The sequence below is a fragment of the Vidua chalybeata genome, chromosome Z (genome assembly GCF_026979565.1).
Source record: "Vidua chalybeata isolate OUT-0048 chromosome Z, bVidCha1 merged haplotype, whole genome shotgun sequence".
Taxonomy (NCBI): Eukaryota; Metazoa; Chordata; class Aves; order Passeriformes; family Viduidae; genus Vidua; species Vidua chalybeata.
This window is the reverse complement of record NC_071570.1, coordinates 18,766,473-18,788,174: the sequence shown is the minus strand read 5'-3', so window position 1 is coordinate 18,788,174 and position 21,702 is coordinate 18,766,473. Positions and strand designations below refer to the sequence as shown.

The following is a 21,702-nucleotide window of genomic DNA, read 5'->3' as shown; positions in this document are numbered from 1 at the left end:
GAAATTGACTTTACCTGAACAAAGGTGAGAGCTGCTTTCTGTAATAAGCATTCAGCATAGCAGATTTCAGCATGCATTTCCTCTATATAAGAAAGAAAAGTTATTTACTATCAGCAAAGTCATTGTCAACACTGTCTTCTTGGGGTCAATGGAACAAACAAAATGCTGCCAAGACAAGAAAAGAAAAAGAGGAAAAAAAAAAAAGGCAAAATTCTGCTGTTGCCATTTCAATAACTGCTGAGTAATAGCTATAACACGCAAATACCAACAGAATTCTTCTATTTCCCTTCTTCTCAGACAAAACATTGTCAGAGCTGACGTCAGTCTATGGCAAAAGCTACTTGACATCCTTTCTGGTAGATGGTCTCCTGTACTCATTGATTCTAACCTTAACAGCCCACAGCAACTCAGTCTTTCAGGCTTCCTTCCATGTCTTACAAGAAATTTCTTAAATTAACAGTAACCCTCGCGGAGGTTCAGGCTTTTCCTACATCCACTGAGACATTATGAACAGGTTTTCACCAAGTCATGCTTAACAAACTGAAAGCCCCAGGCAGACTTTCTGTCTTCATGCAGCACTAAAGTACATTTGATTTAACACACATGACACAAATTGCTCTGCACCCATGCTGCAAGACCAGCCACATGCACAATGCTGCTATATGTACAGTGCATACGTGGTGAGTTTGATGTGTCCAAGTATTAAAGAGGATTCTTGTGCCAGGTTAGAAAAAAATGCATACTTGACTCTGCCTGAATCAGAAATAGGAGATCAGCATTTTCAGAGCCATGAACAATGTACTGATACCATTTCCCAAAACACCTTAAGGCAAAACAGACAAGCACAAAACTTATTAATATATTCAGATTCCAATGCAATTAATGACAAGGATGTACTCCTCCGTATCAATGGTTCTTAAACTTTTGAGAGCTCTCTTAAGTCAAAAAAAAGGAAATTTCCCTTCAGTCCTATAATGTGTTGTGAAAAGCATTCCTTTCTTAATTCATGCATGCTCAGAGACAAAAAAAAAATTAGGCTGAATTCTCCTCTGAAGCTTTGCATTCAAATTAGAAAAGATTATAAACATCATTTGTATGTTTGTTACTGTAAAACACTAGTCAAATCACAGAGTTAAGCATATTTGTATACATTAATAGGGGTAGTTTTGAGCTTTTTTCACTTTTTTATTTTAACTGTATTATTTAACTACTTACCTTCACTCAACTGATCCACTGTCTGTTTAGAAACTAGACTGGACAAAGATTCCACCACTGTGCTTCTTTTCCTGAATCTACATAGGTTGTGCATGGAAGAAAAGAAAGCCATACATTTCAACACAAACCTTAATTACTGGAATTCTTAATAGTTTCCAACCAAAATTTACAGAGATTCTTAGCAAAATTATAATTTGTCAACTGTTTCAATTCTTTCAGTAGTCTAAAGACTTGTATACCTCTAGGCTAAAGAACCTATCCAACATTAAATGCATGCTTGCAACTTCAATTCATCTACGTTAAATGTATGACAGCTGCAACCCCACTGCCACGCACCAGCTGAAGAGGTGTCTCTGATGCTGGGCAAGACACTTCAACTGGACTTTGAAGATTTATTAATTGCTTTTTTCTGTTTCTTAAACTTGCACTCAGAATTAGAATGAAAAAATGAAAAGGAGCACTGTTTTCAACAAAAATGCTTCAGTATTTTATGGTGGTTTATGCCAGATAAAATGCCAAAACAATCACACACTTTACTTCCAAGAGATCTCAACTGTACATGTTTTAATTCCAAAAATTATTTTTGACAAAAAATTACAAACAACTCAGCTTTATGAAGCAGCTAAAGAAACAATTCTACATTCAGAAAATGAATGCACTCTGTAAGCCAGGGAGTCACTGGCTTATAAATACTAAGCATTAGCTTATAATTTGTTTACACTACACATTGTCAGTTGTGGGATCCTGAGAACAAGATTATGACACTACACATTAACATAATGCAAACGAGAAAAGAGTCGATTAAGGTACATGCAGCTATGGTAATTCTTCGATTTTGAACATTTAATTGCCTTTCTCTTGCATTTTTATGAGTTTTGCAACAGACTAGACCAGAGTATTCATGAATTAAAGTTTATATCCTGCTGAGATGAAATCCTGTACTGCAGCTGTCTAGACTAGAGGGACATCTAATCTTCAGACACACTAAACAATACAGTTCAGATGAAACTGCAAATTGATCGCACACCCGAAAAAGATGCAGAAACTGCTGGCCCCTTCAGATAGCATCTGATAATGTTTTCTCATTTCTTTTCTTTTTTTGCCATTGCTAAGATGATGATAAATGTTTAAATTAATATCTGACAGTCATTTCTTGGGAGATCATTGTGATAAAATATAGTCTAACCAGTATGATGAACCACCTGCAAAGCAGAAATAATTTCTATTTTTGTCAGAGATTTGTTAAAACTTCAGCTTTTTTTTGCTGTTCAAAGAAAGAGCAGAAGCAAAATGTTCAGTCCAGATAATTTCTGATGTAAGCAACAGAAATTGCCCTTAAAATCTTTAATTTCAAGGTAAGCTAAACACATTTGTAACAACAATAAAAAAAACTTATTTGGTTTTCAGAAGACACCTTAGTAGAAGCTTAATTGTATTAGACTATTGGTTCAACCTCTAGAAACAACTTTTTAAAGAAGATTGTTTTCATGCTGAGAGGGGAAAATTCAAAATACAGGCCTTTAAACTTTTGGAAAAACAAGAAGTCACAGCTGTCAATGACTCAGAGAGTTCAATCGTGTAATGTCAGTTTATGTGTAGGTATACACAGTGAAACAACAATTTAACTAACTGTAGTGGCAATTAATATCCACTAGGGCAAGTCTGTTGTTGCCAAAATACCATGTAGAAAAATATCCTCACCAGTAATAATTGTGTAGTGGGATTTACTCCACCTTTACAAATTTAGACCACTCTCACACGGACAAGAGTCTGCTTTAAAAGTATACAGAGAACTGGGGTGTTTCTCAAAGAATGCTTTTTGGATTTAGTATCTCATAACGGTTGGGCTTGCTTGGGCTTACCTTTGACAAGTTTGCAAAGCATCCTTCATTGCAGAAATTCCCACTTGTATATCCTGCTGTTCAAAGGTCATGGCAGCTTGCATAACTAAAATAGTGCTGTATCCAAGTGCGTGGTACATACTATCTTTGGACCTATGGAAAACATGAATCTTGTGCATTTAAGCAAGACTTTACATTGCAATAGAAAATTAAATGCAGAGGCACTTGTATTAATTTGTGAAAAGACAGAATAAGCAGTAAAGTAACAGATCTGAGAATATAACCTGTAACTGTTTGTTGGATAACTGGGAATTAAATAGCCTTGAATAGACACCATTTTAGCTCACTTTCTCAACTTGTTAGAGAGAGCTCACATCTTTTGAGTTTGTAATAGATAAGGAGAATAAACTTCAGAGTGAGACATCAAAGAGAATGTCTCCTGAGTTTTATTTGCCCTGACCTTGGAGTGAGAATGAGCCTGGTATTCCAACAGTAATATCATCTTCCAATGAGCTGAACTACAACTAATTCTAAGAGAGAAGGCCTACCACCTTCCTCACTTAAGCTCTCCAGAGCACTAAAAGCAAACACTTGATAGCTGTGGCATCCTTCTGATGTTTCATTTAAAGCTGTCTGTGAACTTGTTAATACAACATCAACCAACACATTACTCTTAATCCATTCTTACTAGCACCAAACTGCAGAGCAAGAACATTACTCCACTCTATTAATATGGGCTATGTATCCCTCTCGTCAACACATCCCTCAATACCACGTGCTCCTTTCAGACATAGACAAGAGAAAAATGGTCATGGAAGGGATGGGATTCAGATCCCAGTCCCTAATATCAGCCACTCAGACTGCCTCCCCATGAAGGCACAGATAAGACAGGTTTCACCTGTGAACTTCTCCATATTCTTTAATTCCCTGTATCTGCACTGCCATAGTTTTCTTGTGGAGGAAAGGCAACAGGGGAACAAGGAAAATAGTCAGAACTATAAAGATGAGCTTAAAGATAAACACCAGACTCAAACATAATATTAAACATAACAAAAATACTATTCTGAAGCTTTGTTCCAGCTTTTCTGTATTGTCAAAAGCAGTTTCATTGTACAAATTATTTGATCAAAGATGCGTTAAATAAAGTCTTGCTCCCCAGCCTCTCCCCTCTAAGTGAGGAAAGACAGCTTGAGTGATCAACTCTAACATAACAATTCAGTGCTTCATCAACAGTTTTTGAGATTGTTTTAATGACCCAAAAAATAAATTTAAAAAACCACAAATATGGAGAAATGCTTCTGGACAAAAGAGAATAAATTAAAACTACAATCTTCAGAGGTTTTTAATTAATCTTCAGGTACTAAATACTGTCTGTTTAAAACAACTCTAGGAAATAACAGAATCTCACCATGGACGAAGTAGTTCCAGCGCTTTAGAGAATTTATTGTTTAGAAATAAATTCAGTGCCATTGAACATTCTTCCAGAGCACACTTGAGATCCATCTTGGATGCCCTAAAAAAACAGATTCTTAATTCAAATTGTAAATATAAACAAAAAAATTAAAATTGTCTTTCCTTATGTAACACAGAAGGTCTTTTGTAGTGATTTTGTATTCAAAATTTACCTTTTCAAAACCAAAGTATATGCTTAACACTTTATCTGTTACACAGGTGCACCCTCTGCTTATATAAGTGATGTTTATAGCTTTGTCCTCCTAATCTTAGCAGAGAAATTCTCAAAATTTATCATCATATCCAAGCTCTCAATCTTTCCCATCAGTACAAATGCCATTTCAGACTTTGTGTTCATATCAGAATCTTGAAAGAGGTCACAAGATAATATTTCATTCAGTAAACAGACACTCATTCAGCAAACAGGTATACTACAAATAGTCCTGTCAGAAACCTGTAGCTATGCCAATAGCTTTTGTTTGTCCTAATTCACTTCAAGTAAAAGCATTTGCACTTGCTTAAGCAGAAGCCATCTCAACAAACCCATTCTTTGGCCAGTTCTGCCAGAAATACTCAGGATCGCTCACAAATTACTCGGTGAGCCAAACTGGGGACAAACTGACAATCATGGTAGTGATGTACAGCTAGAAGCTATACAGCCATCAATGTGCACAGATGGAGCTGGAAAAGATAATCTCTCTACAGCTTTAAAACAACAGGTTTAAACTAGATAATGGGCTTTCTCCAAGTGTGATTAAGCAGTGGTAAGCAACAGATCATGTCAATGAGATAAATATTTAAGTATTGACTAGAAGTGAAGAACTCTAAAGGACAAATTTAAGAAGAGAACAACTGAGGAATACAGCTGCTCTAAATCTAACAGTAACGTACACACAGAACAAACAATGGGGTGGACATGAAAATATGACTGGACAGGGGGCTTTTTTGCCCTCCAAAGAAGAGTGTTAAAAAGGGTTATAAAGACCAAAATTTTTGCTCATAAAGACGAAATTTTTCTAAACCATTCAATTTTATTAATTCCAGGAATACCATCTGCTAGCAAAAACATTCCAAGTAAGTATTTTTTTAGCTAGATTTAAAGGCTGATTTTTTTTCCTAGTACACAAGCAAGGACCTGTGTTAGTCCCTTAATAACACATCATCCCTACCCTCTGTCAGCTCCCATGCTTTTATATCTTCTTTTCACATTTGTATCTAATGGAAGTCTTTCACTTGGTCCATGCCTAGTTAGATTACTCATTCCATTTGCTCTGCCTTTCCTGCTAGAAGAATGGTTTAGTTGCTTTCAAAATGTTTTCAAGAAGGTAAAAAAAACCAGGTGGGAATAGAGTGGGGGAGGGAATTTTTCCTTCCTTTAAATACCAAATTGGCACTAGTTGTCTTTAGTGGCAAAATAAAAAAAAACACCACCACCACCACATCAATAATTGAAGTTCATATCTACTATACACCAAGAATGAGTTTTTATTTTTTCATACTTGCACACTACAATTATTTTATGACTAGCCCTCAAGCAGTGGCCTGTTCCAGGTCTCTTCTCAAACAAATGCCAGGGTCAGTACTAAGGTGTGTGGAATCTTAAAAATTACAGAGGACAAATTGACCTTTTGGTCTTCTCCCCCTTGCAGGCATGGTTACTAACTTTGTGATGGGCCAAAAGCTCTGTCAACTACGGGAACAGAAAAATCCTGTATGAGGCAATTTTCTGCTTCACAGACTATGGAGAATATGAACAGTGAGAGCGGGAAGAGAGTGGCAAGCAAGACATGTATAACCACACAGTTCATAAAACAATCTGAGGAAAGGCAGACCACTGGTAACTCCAGGTAATTTAACAACTGATGACTGCCTGAAACACTTAGTTTTGAAGTACTGGTGTTCAGTCCCAAAAGAGTATTCTTCTTGTGTGAGAAGCAACAGCAGAGAAATAATATTACAGTAATCCACCACTGTAGCACTTCTCCAAAAGGAAGGATCAAGGTGTAAGAGCAATGTTTTATTTTCAACTCCTTTACTAACCCTCATCTTAGTGAACAGAAATACTTTTCTGTACTTCTGCACACTTCCTACTCTGCAATCAGAAACTGCTGGAACTTCCCCTGGACAGAAAAGCTTTTCTTTATTTCATTTAACACACCCATGGACATGACAGTATTTTAGCTGCAGGTGTGGATGGTTTCATCAGGCTCCCAAATCCCATCACACCACCAGCTTGAGCATTACCACAGTATATATCAGTATTTGCAAACTGATCTCATAAACTAGAGTCCTTACACAATCTGGCATCATGACAAAACTATATTTTCCCAGTTAAATGGGTAAGCAGCATGTCTCTCCAGCACCTGGCTATCATGTTTTTTTCCCCTCTATTACAGACTAGTTCCCCTGATGTTGCCTATATGTGACCAAAGTCCACAGACAATGAAAACAGTATTCCTTAAGTTAATGTATTTACTGTTTCCTGCATCAAGCATGCTTATGAAGTTACTCTGCCACTTCAGAAATAAATTTAGCTAGTTTTCTCAAATTCTTATTTCTGGTAAATGAATCCTATTCTCTACCAGAGAATTCCTCATTCCTGTTTCATTATTCTTCATGTATATTTTCTACTGTTTTCCTACATCCCACAGCAGAAGAACGTAATCAGAAGGGTTTGTTTCAACTCAGATTCATAACCTGATAGCAGAATAGTCAGAAGAAAGTCACCGACTTGGAAGCAACTTTGTTATCTTTGCTGGCATTTCTATGCAGAGGGTCAGAATAAGCACATTTCCTCTTCTACTCCCGAAACATCACAAACCAATTTCTACAGCAAGTTACCAGTCTGATGAACAGTTCAGTCAGTAATGCTGACTCACATTCTCCTTCCGACTCATGCTGTTTTCCTTCTATCTTATTTTTTTTCCTACCTCCACATAGTTTTCCTGGAATGGACAGGAACTTTATACATTTTAACACATTAGATTAGCATATTCTTTACCGTAGAGCAGATTAAGTTAACACTACTTCAGCGATATTATTATGGATTTTACACCTGGTGTTACACCTGGTTAAACCCCAGCTGACAGTCAAGCCCCATGCAGCAGCTCACTCACTCCCCCAGCAGCAGGTTCAGGAGAGAACTGGAAGGTAAAAGCTAGAAAACTCATGGGATGAGATAAAGATTGTTTAATAGTGAAAGCAAAAGCCACACACACAAGCAAAGCAAAACAAGGAACTAATTCACTGCTTTCCGGAGCTGAACACTGGAGGCAGGTGTTCAGCCATCTCCAGGATAGCAGGGGGCCCTATCACAGGTAACAGTGACTTGAGAAGACAAACACTATCACTACAAATGTCCACTCTTCCTCCTTCTTCCCCAACTTTATATACTGAGCATGATGTCATATGGTATAGACATATACCATATGACATCATGCGGCCCAGTTTGGGTCACTGGCCCCTGCTGTGTCTCTTCCCAATCCCAGTGTGACTAGAAAAAAAGAAAAGCAGAAAAGGCCTTGGCAGTGGGTAAGCCCTGATCAGCAGTAACAGAAACATCTCCATATTATCAACCCTATGTTCAGCACAAATCCAAAGCACAGCCCCATACCAGCCACTGTGAAGAAAGTTAACTCTACAGTAGCCAAAACTAACATATATCCATCCCTTATTCCATACCCTTTATGTTACACCAAGTGTCACGCTTCTCAATATCCCATCACCTTCCCTACTTATCTGTTTTGATAGATATAGACAGACATTATTCCCCTAGTCTGTGGAACACCTTCCTTAAATGTTCATAAAACTTCCACAAAAAAAATTTTGTTGAATCCATGCAGCCTATGACTTTGTCCTTCACCCTTGGTAATAGCCTTTTGTCTTAGGTTGCAAATGCAAGATGTGGCTGGCGGTGTGTATTCCATTACCATCTGTTAAAAGTGGGGCAGTTATTTTCTGTTAATTGGGCCACTTGTTAAAACCAGGTGGCAGTTTTCTTTATCTCTTCCATGACCCATCTTTCCCTCCAGGAAGATATCTTCTGTTAATAGGCCACTGAGTGTCACTGCATGACTGATAAAAATAACATCATCCCATTGTGACATGCTCTGCCCAGGGGGAGGAGCCAAGCATTCCTACTTGGATGTAATCTGAGATTAGGAACACCACAGACAACCTTTTCCCACTGTATTCCCAGAGGAAGACCAGGCCCATCTACACCACCAGTGGACCTTCAGAGGAAACCTACACCCTTCTACAGCACCACTGCTTCAACAGAAATACATCTGTCACTCCAGGAGGACTGCAGCCACCATTTAATCAGACTGCTACCAACACCCTGACTAACAGGGTGTCAGGTCATATTCTGACTCTATCAGTGTTGTTTTATATTACTGCCCTTTTATTTTTGTGTTTTTTTAGTTTTCCTCGTTAAGAACTGTTATTCCTACTCCCATATCTTTGCCTGAGAGCCCTATAATTTCAAAATTACAATAATTCAGAAGGAGGGGGTTTACATTTTCCATTTCAAGAGAGGCTCCTGCCTCCCTTAGCAGACACCTATCTTTTCAAATCAAGGCACCTTTCCAACAAGGCAGTGATGTTTTGCCACAACTTAGCAGCCCAGATGGGTTTGCCTCTAGGTTGCAAGTTATTCTGCTTCCATTACTGCCACCACCCCCACAGGGCCAACACGCATGAACCAGTACAGAGGTAAAAAAAAAAAAAAGCATTGGCCATTTCTCTCCTTCAGCAATGTCTAAGGCCAATTGGATGGCTTTCATCTCTGCATATTGACTCAATTCATGTTCTCCTCCAGCAATTTCTGTGACTTGTCATAGGGGAGTCCATACAGCTGCTTTCCCACAAGACAGAAGGATTCATCAGTAAACAAGGCATATTGCTTCACAGTTTCTGGGAATTTAATATACAGTGGGGCTTATTCAGCACAAGCCTGGCACTATTCCAAAAATCTTTGCCTTCTAGACAGTCCATGATTAATTCTAAGTTTACTGGATGACATGGGTTTCCTATCCAAACTCTTTATGTGATCAATGCAACTCCTTTACTCCATACTGCATCTACTGCATGATGTGTAGAGGAGACCGTCCCTTTGAGCATCCAACTCAATGCAGGTAACTGTGATGTCAGAAGCTGTGTGTCAGTACCAATCATCTTTGAAAGCTGCCAGTACCTCCTTTTCAGTTAGAGTATAGTGGACTTCAGATCCTCTCTAAGCTCAGCTCCAAAAACCTAGAGGTCAGCCTCAAAACTCCCTTGGTGCTTTCTGCCAGAGGCTCCAGGTAAGCCCATTCTCTCTAGCTGCAATAAAAAGCAAATTTTTTACCTCCTCCCCTGTTCAGACTGGCCTGAGGGCTACAGCATGAACTGTTTCCTACTTGATTTGTTCAATGGCTTGTTGCTCCTCAGAGGGCTATTTGGAATCATTTTTCTTCCAGGTCACTTGATAGAGAGGGCTTACAATCAGAATGCAAGTTGGAATACGCATTCTCCACAATCCCACAACACCTAAAAAGTCTTGTGTCTCTTCCTTGTTAGTTGGTGGAGACATCACTATTATCTTAAAAATCACTGGGACCTGACAATGTCCATCTTGACATTTGATTCTTAAAAGCTGGATGTCTCTGTAGGTCCCTTTACCTTATTCTGTTTTATAGCAAAACCAGCTTTTAAAAGGATTGGATTATTTGCTTCCCTTTCTCAAAAACTTCTTTTGCTGTATTCTCTCACAAAATGGTATGACTAACACACTGCAGGTGTACCAGAGCTTCACCTTGTTCCAGTCTTCATCAGTTTGTGGAAGATGGTGTTGCATGCCAGGTTTAGGTTTAGATTAGGGGTTCTGATCTATGTTAACCAGCCAAGTTCTGTGTACCCCCATGCACCCCCGTGTTTCCCCCTCCCCTCGGTGGCTCGCTTCAGGCTGCCTGCTATTGGAGCTTCCCCCTGTCACTCCTGTAACCACTCCCCGTCCCGTCCGGAGCATTCGGTGCCTGTCACCTCGATCCCGCGACCCCGTTCACCCCCTGTCCGCCCTTCCCCATCCCTATCGGGTGCCGTGGTCCCCATCATTGCCACGGCGCCTGTCCCCATTGGGCGGGGGGGGGGGGGGAGGAACTCCTGCTCCCCTCGCCCCACCTCTGATAAAACCCCGTGCCTCCCCGGTCTCGGCGCCATTTCCCCCACATGGGCACTGGAAGCACGGGTCCGCGGCCCCTCCACCGCAGCTCTCCACGGCCATTAAAACCTTCCCGCTTCCCTCGTGGGTGATTTGGACATTCCTTTGCTCTTTACCAACATCCCTCACATGGGCGACAGAACCCGGCAAGCCCTGACCGGCACACTGCGGCAGCAGCTCGTGGGAGCAAGCGGCGAACCCAAGCTCCAGAGAGAGATGGTGCCAATATGCGCCGGAGCTGCCCAGAGCCAGGAGAAACAACGGAGAGCTGCAAGATGTGTTTCCTTCTGACCGGCAGTCAATTCCAGGTAGTGTGGACACAGCTCCAAACAAAAGCAAACTGTGGTCTTGTCACGATCTGCTTGTGCAGGGTGTCGTGATGGTTTGTTAACCGATCCCAAAAGTACAAAAAGGCAAATGGCAGGTGACCATCAGTTTAATCACAACAAAATGCACCTTTATTAAGGTACCAACAGCAAATGCAATAGTGGGGACAGAAAAGGGAAATAAATAATAGAGAGAAAAGAGGGGAAGGGGAATATAGCTACCACCATCAAGACGAGATCCTCAATGGTCCAGCCACATAGATTTGCCGTTGTCCGTGGGGGTGCACCGAAGTCTTCCCAAAAAGTTGCAGTTTATATAGTCTTTAGCCAAAGCAAGTGGCATCTAGCCAGAAGGTGGGCAAGATTGATGGGCCATTGTGAAGAGCCCCTTGCTCTGTGAAGCAGGTGCTGGCATGGAGGGACAAGCCACCGCTTGTCACAACCTGTTCGAATGCAACGTTCTGTAGAAGCACAGTCAGTGCACCTGCTAACAGTCACTTAGCAAGCATCCTCGGCCAGGCCAAAACTCCTGTCAGGGGTCTTCAGGGTCCTTGCGATGGTCGTGGGGCAAATGAGGGAAACTTCAGACCATCTCTCACAGGCCTGCACTCTACTCCCAAAGGGACTGATAAAAACACAATAGCATTATCAATTGAGGCACTACATGGCTTCCTTTGACTCCAGCTCATATGAAGTTCCAATATGTCCAGTACATCAGGACTCAGAGGTGGTGTGACTTCATTCAGGCGACAGTTTACCATCAGCCTCCTCTCTCAATATGGACTTTCATATTGGCCATACAGGGCTGTTAAAGGGTAAGCAGGTCTTGCTGATCACTCCTTGGCTCTCTAGGTGACAAATTAGTTTATAAATGGGAATTAGTCTAGAGTCTAGATTGTGAGACACTGCTTCTGGTGCACTGTTGTGGTGGCAACCAGCACCTGTTGTTCTTCAGCCCCAGAACAAAAGGGATGTCTGAAATTTCTCCACCTATAGGGCAGGTATACCAAGAGCCCATCAACAGCCTTTTGAATACTTGAGATATCCTCTCCTGAGATAGTCTATGCCAAGGATGAATGGAGCCTCTACTCCTGTCAAGATAGGGTACTTCTACCACTCATGCTAGTCAGGTTAGTCTCAGCTTCCAATATAGTCAGCTGTTTGGATCCCTCTATCACCCCAGAAATCCAAATGGATTCCATCCCTGTGCAGCTTGATGACATTAGGGTACATTGTGCACCAGTGTCTACTGAAGCCTTGTACTCCTGTGGGGCTCCTGTGCGAGGCCATCAAACCCGCACAGTCCAATAACTTGGTTATTTCTCTACCCCTGCTCCCCCAGGTGGAGGCAGGGCTGCTCCAATATTGGTCACAATGTTCCCCACTAATCCCTTACAGAAATGGATTTCTACTTCTCTCCATGGAGTTAGTAATATGATCGGACCTTTCAGTCTGCCTGAAAAACTGTTCACTGAAGACTGGAGCAGGAACTTCTTGTTATGGTTTTTCCCTGCGATTCCCGCACCAGTGCATCTACAATTGAGGTACTCCAAACCATCCCACTTCCTTGTATCATCTCCATGGTCCTGCAGCTAATACCATAGGTACCCCATAGTGTGTATTTTCTATATCCTCTCTCTTGAAGGAAGAGGATACCTGCTGTCAGTTACTGAAATACAGGCCCACACAGATGGGGAGTATGACATACTCCCTCTGAATTGCTGGAGCTCCTGAGTCAGTTCATCAGTTAGCTTCTCCACAGATGCTGTGATGGAGGAAATAATATTGTCTTTATATTACCTGAGTTGCCAAATTGCATCAACTGCCATTGGTTGTGCATCATCTTTCCAAATTACTGTTGTCAAGGGGTTTTGTTGCATCCCGGGTTTGGGTTCAGATTAGGGGTTCTGATATATGTTAGTTAGCCGAGTTCTGTGTACCCCTGTGCACCCCCCGTGTTCCCCGCTCTGCAGTGGCCCGTTCCAGGTCTCTTATCATTGGAGAATCACCATGCCAGTCCTGCAACCACTCCCCTGTCCACCCCGGAGAGTTCTGTGTCTGTTACCCCATCCCTGCAACCCTGTTTGCCCCGGAGCCCTGTGTCCGCCCATCATGTCCCCGTTGGTTGCCCCGGTCCACGTCACTCCCCTGTAGCATGCCCCCCTCATCCTGCCCCCTATAAAATCCCATGCTCCCCCAATCCCAGGGCCATTTTGTCCACACGGCACTGGGGAGTGAGTCACGCTTCTCCCTTGCAGCTCCACGCAACAATAAAAGCTCTCCAGCTGACCACGTGGACAAACTGGACATTCCTTCGCCTCTTTGTCTCGCACCTCGCGCAGGCAGCAGAATGCGGCCAGCCCACCCTGGTGCGCGGAACGCAGAAGCGCCCAGGAGGAAACGGCACCCCAGTCCCACTGAGAAGCAGCGCCTGTGCCAGGCTCTCCGAAGCTGCCCAGGACCGGGGAAAGACAATGCAAAGCCACAGGGTTTCATGTACCCTTGCGGCACTTGTAGAAATTTCTGCAATGTGGGTAATTGACACAAGACCTGGTCTGGATTCGTGGGGACCTGGGCACTGTCCACATCAAAATACTTAATTTCTTGAACAGCTAATTCCCTTAGGAAGTGAGTCACTTTCTCTACTGCAGTCCATCTGCCTAAACTACATGGAATTTCATCTTTATAGGGATACCTTTCCTCCTCACACTTGATAAGAATTGCCTCCAGAGACTAAAGACTTGTCTTTTTCCCCATTGCTTTGTCAGTGTCTGGGTCCTTAGCAAGTGATCTCAGCCTGGCTACTTACCCTCTCATTCCACACTGCTGTCTCCATTGTCCCACCAGCAGACTAGCCAGGCAGTAATACACTCATGGATGACTGCTGAAATCTTTTTGTGTCTCCCATAGCTCACCCAGGGATAGGACTCAAGTTATGCCTCTTCTGTCTCCTCTTCTGGTTCCTGTGATGGCCTTGATAATGGCTCTGAAAAATCACCCTTGTGATGGTTCTGCTTCATCATCTTCACTCTCCTTGTCCTTGACTGTTTTTGCTAAAGCATTTTGACTGGGTGATTTTCATGTACATTTCTTCTACTTCTGTGCAGGGTCCACTGACACCAGCCCATGCTGCTTCAGTGGTTTCAGTGGCAGTGCCACAGTCAGTGGGAGTGGAGCAGTCACAGTGTCTTCACATGGCTGGAGCAGCTGCAGGGCCTGTTGTCGTCTCACTATCATATTTAGAGACATTTTCCTCTTGCAGGTACTAAGCAGCGTTGAACATAGTGACAGAACAACTTTTTTCAATATTTTACTAGTTTTTCTGGATTCTGCACTTGTTCAGGAGTAAGGTGCAAGCTCACTGAAGGTGCTCACTGCCCTAGGTACTGGCCCATACAACCCCAAACACCCTGCCATTCTGAATTATCCAGCTCCTGGGCAGATCTCATGGTATTAGTCTGACCTTAAACAAGACTTGAACCATATGCAACAACATGCTGGCTCCTAGCAAAAAAAAATGCAGGCTGGTTTCAAGGGCAGTCAAGGGATATTAAAAAATCTTTAAAATCTTGACTACCAGCCTGGAATACAAGGAAGGAAAAATAAAGGAGAAGAAAAAGATATAGGAAGCTGTCTCCCTCATAGGCTATTCCTCTGAGGAACCAAAAAAACTAAGATATGATTAATAATTGCTCCCAGTAGGTGACTCCCAAAGCACAATGGTGCCTGCAATCTTGAATATAGACACAACAAACTGGTGACCAGTGACACTACCATGTGATAAGCCCATTCTGTAAAATACACTACACAGAATATGTACTTCAAGTAAGGAATTATTTCTATAATACAGACAAAATACCACCAGTATGAGAGCAAATAAATCCACATTGTAACCAGCAACTATTAAACCAATATAATGAATGTTTATAACAATTTTATTTTAACATACTCAGGTCAGATATCTCCTGATCTCAACCCTTTGTGCAGCACATTGGGCACCAAAGGAGACACTTGTGGTTTAACCCCAGCTGACAGCCAAGCCCCATGCAGCCATTCACTCCTCTCACACTGGTGGGATCAGGGAGGGAATTGGAATGGTAAAAGCTAGAAAATTTGTGGGTAGAGATAAAGGGAATTCAATTGGGAAAACAAAAACTGTACAAACAAGCAAAGTAAAACAAGGAATCAGCTCACTGCTTCCCATGAGCAGGTAGGTGTTCAGCCATCTCCGGGAAAGCAGTGCCCCATCACATATAATGGTGACATGGAAAGACAAATGCTGTCACTCTGAATGTTCTTTCCTTCTTCCTTCTTCCCCTCACTTTATATACTGAGCATGATGTCATATGGTCTGGAATATCCCTTTGGTCAGTTTGCGTCACCTGAACCGCAGGATCACATATAATTAACTAGGTTGAAAAAGACCTTTGAGATCACCAAGTCCAATCTATGACCAAACACCACGGTGTCAGGTAGGCCATGACATTAAATGCCACACCCAGTCTTGATGCTTAAATACCTCCAGGGGTGGTGACTCCACCACCTTCCTGGGCAGCCCACTCCAATGTCAAGTCACTCCTTCTGTGAAGAAATTCTTCCTAATGTCCACTGGACCTCCCTGGCACAGCTTAAGACTATGTCCTCTTGTCATGTCACTGGTGGTCTGCGAAAAGAGACTGATCCCCAACTGGCTACACCCTCCTTTCAGGCAGTTGTAGAGCCTCCTCTTTTTCATGCTAAACAACCCTTGCTCCCTCAGCCATGCCTCATAGCATTTGTGCTCCAGACCTTTCATCAATTCCACCGCCCTTCTCCTAACACACTCCAGCATCTCAACACTCTTCCTAAATTGAGGGCACCAGCACAGGACACAGCACTCGAGGTGGGTCCTCACCAGTGCTGAATACAGGGAGACAATCCCTGCCCTGGTCCTGCTGGCCGCACTATTGCTGGTACAGGCCAGGATGCCATTGGCCTTCTTGGCCACCTGGGCACAGCTGGCTTGTGTTCAGCTGCTGTCAATCACCTCCCTGAGGTCCGTTTCTGCCTAGCCACTGTCCAGCCACTCTGCCCCAACCTGCAGTGCTGTATGGGGCACACTGGCTGTGGAGGCCAAAGTGCAGGACCTGGCATTTGACTTGTTAAACCTCATTTTGTTGCATTTGGCCCATTGATCCAGCCTGTCCAGGTCCTTCTGCAGAGCCCTCCTACCCTCCCTACAGCTGATTGATACTTGCACCCAATTTGGTGACATCTGTGAATTTGCTGATGGTAGCCTCAATCTCCCCATCCAGATCATCAATAAAGATATGAAACAGGACTGGGCTCAACACAGATCCCTGGGGGACACCACTAGTGAGCGGCCACCAGCTGGATGCAGCAGCGTTCACCACCACTCTCTGGGCCTGGCCATCCAGCCAGTTCCTAACCCAGCAAAGAGTGCTCCTGTCCCAGCCGTGGGCTGCCAGGTTCTCCAGGAGTGTGCTGTGGGAGACAGTGTCAAAGGCTTTGCTGAAATCCAAATAGACAACATCCACAGCCTTTCCTGCATCCATCAGTCGGGTCGCCTGGTCATAACAAGGTCCAGGTTGGTCAGGCAGGACCTGCACCTCTGAAATTCATGCTGGCTGTCCCTCTTGCGTGCCCTCCTAACCTCCTATGCACTCCCAGCCTCCTCACCAATGTGGCATTACGGAAAGCAGAAAAGGCCTTGGCTGTGTGTAAGCCCTGCTCACCAGTTACAAAAGCATCTCTGTATTATAGATCCTGTGTTCAGCACAAACTCAAAACACAGCCCCATACCAGCCACTGTGAAGGAAGTTAGCGCTACCTCAGCCAAAACCAGTAAAATCATGTTCACGTCAAAATGAAATAAAAAGGAACAGAAAAATGCGCTATATTGAATGTTACACAAAGATAGTAACATCACATTACAAGGAGAATAAAACACTACTGTGTTACAGTCCTGATATTTTTTCCCCCAACACATAGCATGTTTTAAGCTTTCCTCTCACTACTATTTCCAGCTTCTTTTAGGAAAAAAGAGGAAATGTTGTGAATTCCAGCAATAGTTTGTGTACCTTGAGCTTGGTGCTAAACAAATGAAATTATTCCAATTTAGCAGGGATATGCTGTTCATAAGCAAGTTAATTATTAGCAACTTTAAGTAGGTTATTCTAATAAACTAGTTGGAACCACAACAGAAACAAAGCATAAGAGTACAACCTGAAAACTCTCAGATATATTGGAATATTTACTTATTAGGATGACAGCCCTCAAAATGTACATTGAACAAGAACATTATTAATTTAAAATGTCAAAACAGTTTAGAACTTAAGTTCCTTTCCTTTTCCCTCTCTCTATACATTAATATAAAAAGGGAGCATAACTACTGGCCTAAAACAAAGGAAAGTCACTGCATTAGTATTTAAAAATTACGTAAACATGAGTAATGACTTCGGCAATGACATCTATCTCTCTACATCAGGGCTTAGTGTAAGAGTATTCCTGAAAAGCTATTATAATAGCTAAAGTTAAACATTAACTTGGTCTATGTGGCTGTCTTTGTATTTGCAGAAGATTCAGTAAGCTTTTAACAATCACCCCAGGTGCAGTGATTTACCAACTCTTCTCTTGGAAGGGGTTTCAGAAGCTAGAAATGGGAGAACTGCAGAAAAATTACCTGTAATCTACCAATGCTTTCCACCTTTTATATTAAATATTTAGGATTAAGTCCCACATCCCTTTATTAATATCAGCTAGACTCAAATGTTCAAACAACATTTAGCATGAATAGGGGTTGAAGAATTTTGTTCTTAAACTTCTACAACATTTTGTTGGCTCCTTTAACAACACAGACAAAATAATCAGCCTTATCTGAATTGAACTGCAAGCAAATTGGTTTTGTTCTTATCAACATCCAATTGTTCTTATCAATGGAAGTTTCACCACAGTTATCCAAAATATTTGTAATTATTAGTTAGAATAAAGCAAAATTTTAAGTAATTAAGACCACAAAAAAAGTGAAACTAGCAATAACAGTTTTAAGATAATCATATTAAGATGCAAATCTGACACAAACTAAAGGAGAAATAAGGTCTTCTAAAAAATGCAGGGGATATGGAGAAAATGCTATTTTGAGTACAAGTATCAAGAAAACAAGATGCATTACAATTAAGAGAACATCTTCCCAGAACATAAATACTTTAGCAAACAAGTGACCCTTAACATTTACAGAGGCATAATCAGAAGGAAAGTATTTTAGAGGTATTTACTTCCATAAACTTAAATACAAATTACCTAGTGTGTGATCTACAGTATTGACGGGTAAGGCAGCAAGAAGCTACCATATGCAGTACTGTTCTTGAATAACATTTATCCAATTGTCTGCTGGAGTTTTTACTGCCAAACTAACAATGACAAAACAGTTTTAAAAAAACAGCTCTCAGTTGGTTCTTGTCTTCTGCAGGAAGATAGTAAAGTCAAATAGTTGTAATATGTTGTCAAAATCTGACACTGTCACTATATAGAATGTTTATATGCTTTCTGAAGTAGATCTTTCCCTTTGCAGCAATGAATTGGTTCAAGAAAACTCAATCTTGAACTGTTTATGTTCTACCATATCAAAAAGAGTAACTATCTTGTTGTCAGTCGTAAACAGCCACAACATGACTTCTTAATGGGAAATAACAGTTGATCCTCAGTAGAATCTATCCCATAGTTCCATTTTCTTGGCTGTACACTGCTCTACCTCAACTTTACTGATCCCTTGGAATGTCCAAGAACAGTGGTCATTCTATCGCTTTTTACTTTATAGGATCCCACTTCCCTTAGCTCCACATATCAAGGGGACTATGTGCAGACCACACTATGCTTTTTCCACACATCTGACCCTGTGCTGTGTACTTCCATGCCTACTTGGCATAAAATAAACTCAAATCCAACCCATCCCATGTAGAGGTCCAAATTCCTGCTACTAGGGCTATTATGCCCCAGCCCTCAAGAGGCCAAAACAGGCAAGGAGAAACACCCCTCTAAGACTAGGTGAGAAGTGCCTCCCTCCCATAGGCCTTTGCAGGCACGTGCTACCACCTTAAGTTCTATGGGTTTGTACAGTTGTTCCACCCCAGTTCAGCCCTCGTTCACCATATTTATATATTCCCTGGAATATTCTCCCCTCTCCTGATCCCCATTGGTCCCACTTTGCCACAGTTCCACTCATGTTACCCTGCTGGCTCCCCTGGTTGGCTGTCCTGCCTCTACACCACTTTTACCTGTTCCCATTGGTCCTTGACCTTCAGATCTACCCCTTTTTCCCCCATATAAAACCCTGTGCCCTCAGCCCAAGTTCATCTTTGTCTCTGGACCTCCTTTGAAGCAATAATCAGCTTTTGGATCTCTAAAGAAAGACCTGTCCTTTGCCTCTTTCGTCAGCCATCGTAGCAAGCATGCTCCAGGTGCCAAAAGCACTGGTCACTCTCAGAAGAACCCGTTGAACCCACTTCACTCCCAGTCTCCTTGGAAGACTTTCTCCCACCCAACAGCAAAAGCTGTCCTAAAACCACAGTATCAAAGGTCACAGTTTACAGGTCACAGAGATATCAAATCATACTTCCTGTTCATGTCTTGCATAACTTTACATTGCCAAAATGCACTTGATGTCCTCTTGCCTGGTTTTACTATATAGCAAAGATCCAAAACGTTTGAAAAAACTGTCACCACCATATTACTACTCTTTTTTTAGACTGAAATGACCCAGACACCTTGTATTACTGCAGCAAAAGTATGTTCCTGGCGTAATCCTTTTTGCTGTGTTTTAATTTTAAACTATGCTTCAGATTAGAAGTATGTCACTAGGACAAGAATACTAACGTCCTTAATTCTGCAACATTTAAAAATCATATATTAAGAAACAGGAAATTGTTAAGGAACGGGTTCTTTGTTGTTGATTTCTGTCAGTCCTCAAACATGCAAACAGTGGAAGTCCTGTCATAGTGTACTCTTACTTCAGTCTCAGTGAAGTGGAAAGAGACATCCTTTACTGTGGCAGAGACACTTTCTGCCTAGCTCTGTAAAATACCACTACAAACCCCATATCTTATTTTCTTCTATTATTTTTTCTTCCACCAACATGTGTCAATTCCTCTTGTGATTCAACACCTTTCTGCTATCTTTCAATAAACTTTAAGTAGAAAATGCAAACTGTGTGTCTGTGGGTAATAGGAAACATCTCTACCATGTTTATTTAAGAAAACACCAGTGAAGTTTGGTGTTCTTAGTACTTATTTAATGTTCATCTAAATAGAGAGCAGTCTCCTGTGTCTGAAAAGCTTGCAGGATAGCTTATCTCCTCATGAACTTTTTTTCTTTTTAATGTTTTGTCCTTGAAATACCTATTTTAAGACTTCATTTGATGCTTTTATATGCACGGCTAGCAACAGCAAAGATTTGAAATGTCCAACAGGAGCTACTTTCACATAAAGACTAGCATACATCCATGTGTATCCACTGTACCTGAAAAATCATACAGACAACTCAGATATTACTTAAGCTATCTGGAAATATTTCTTCAAATAACTTTCTTTATGTTTTGAAAGCATTGGACTTCTCACCGCCAAGTTTGTAATTTGAAAAGAAAAATGGCTTTTGTATCTTATCCCTCTCATGCGTTACTCGTATACGAGACAACAGTAATACTCCAGTTTTTCTGTCTAGTGCTGTGCCAAAATTTAGTTTCAATCTCTTCTTACGGAACAGTATTATCTGCTATCACTTTTATTAGTCATTTGCACAGACATAAAGATGCAACACAAGCCATCAAACAGAAGGTGAGTACTACCTACCTACCACAGAGCAGCGGGTTGCACTAGTTTTCATGGCAAATGCCCACCAAGCGCATCATGAAATGAAGCAAAATAACTTGTTGCAAAATGCTACTGAGATACTCTGTTAGGTCTACATTTTATGTTCTAGATTGTTTAGTGAAGGATGGCTGAAGGTAATACAATCTACTGACACATTCAGGAAATGCTCAAAAAAGCAAATGGAAATAGCTTTTTAGTTGTGTTGGATTTTCTTATACAAGGGATTACTCTTATATGTCACAAATTAGACTTCTGTATGATTTGGTTTTAAACAAATACAAGAAGAAATGTACAACCTTCAGGAACAATTCCTATATCAAGCATGAAACTAAGGAATTCTCATGAATGTGCATTATTCTGAGGGACTACTGACATGCAAGAAACTGCACACACACCTCAATCCCACATTATGTTAGAGCTGACATACATCTTTCGTATCTTGTTGGACAGCTACAGGACTCAGCCTCTGAAGGGCCATCAGGCTAGCCTCATGAAGCTGAAATTGTATTATTTCACCTACAGGCATGCTATACATACCTTTCACCCTGAGAATAATTCAGAAATGCAGAATCAAGTTGAGTAACCTGTCTCACAGTTAAACATTTCTTGCTGCAAAGATATTAAAGCATACCTCATCCTTGACATTAAGGGGATCAAAATATTTTTAAGAGGCCAATCACATCCAGTTTAGGAATAAAAGGGTTCTTAAACCTTTCGTATTAGTTTAAAATAATCCTGGAGAAATATAAGATCATGTGATCAATATTTTTTTAAATGAAGACAGAAAAAATGTTGCAAACTCTTTT

At 41.4% G+C, this 21,702-nt stretch overlaps 1 protein-coding gene across 8 annotated transcripts in view; it reads right to left on the bottom strand.

The window, feature by feature from the left end:
• TTC39B (tetratricopeptide repeat domain 39B) overlaps positions 1 to 21,702 on the bottom strand; it is a 78,932-nt gene that overhangs the window by 18,758 nt on the left and 38,472 nt on the right. For all 8 annotated transcript variants that reach the window (XM_053931714.1, XM_053931715.1, XM_053931717.1 and 5 more), the window contains 4 exons: positions 4,465 to 4,569; positions 3,078 to 3,209; positions 1,216 to 1,292; positions 15 to 82 (listed from right to left, as the gene is read on the bottom strand). In XM_053931714.1, the coding sequence (XP_053787689.1) occupies positions 15 to 82; positions 1,216 to 1,292; positions 3,078 to 3,209; positions 4,465 to 4,569 (382 nt within the window). The remainder of the gene's footprint in view (positions 1 to 14; positions 83 to 1,215; positions 1,293 to 3,077; positions 3,210 to 4,464; positions 4,570 to 21,702) is intronic.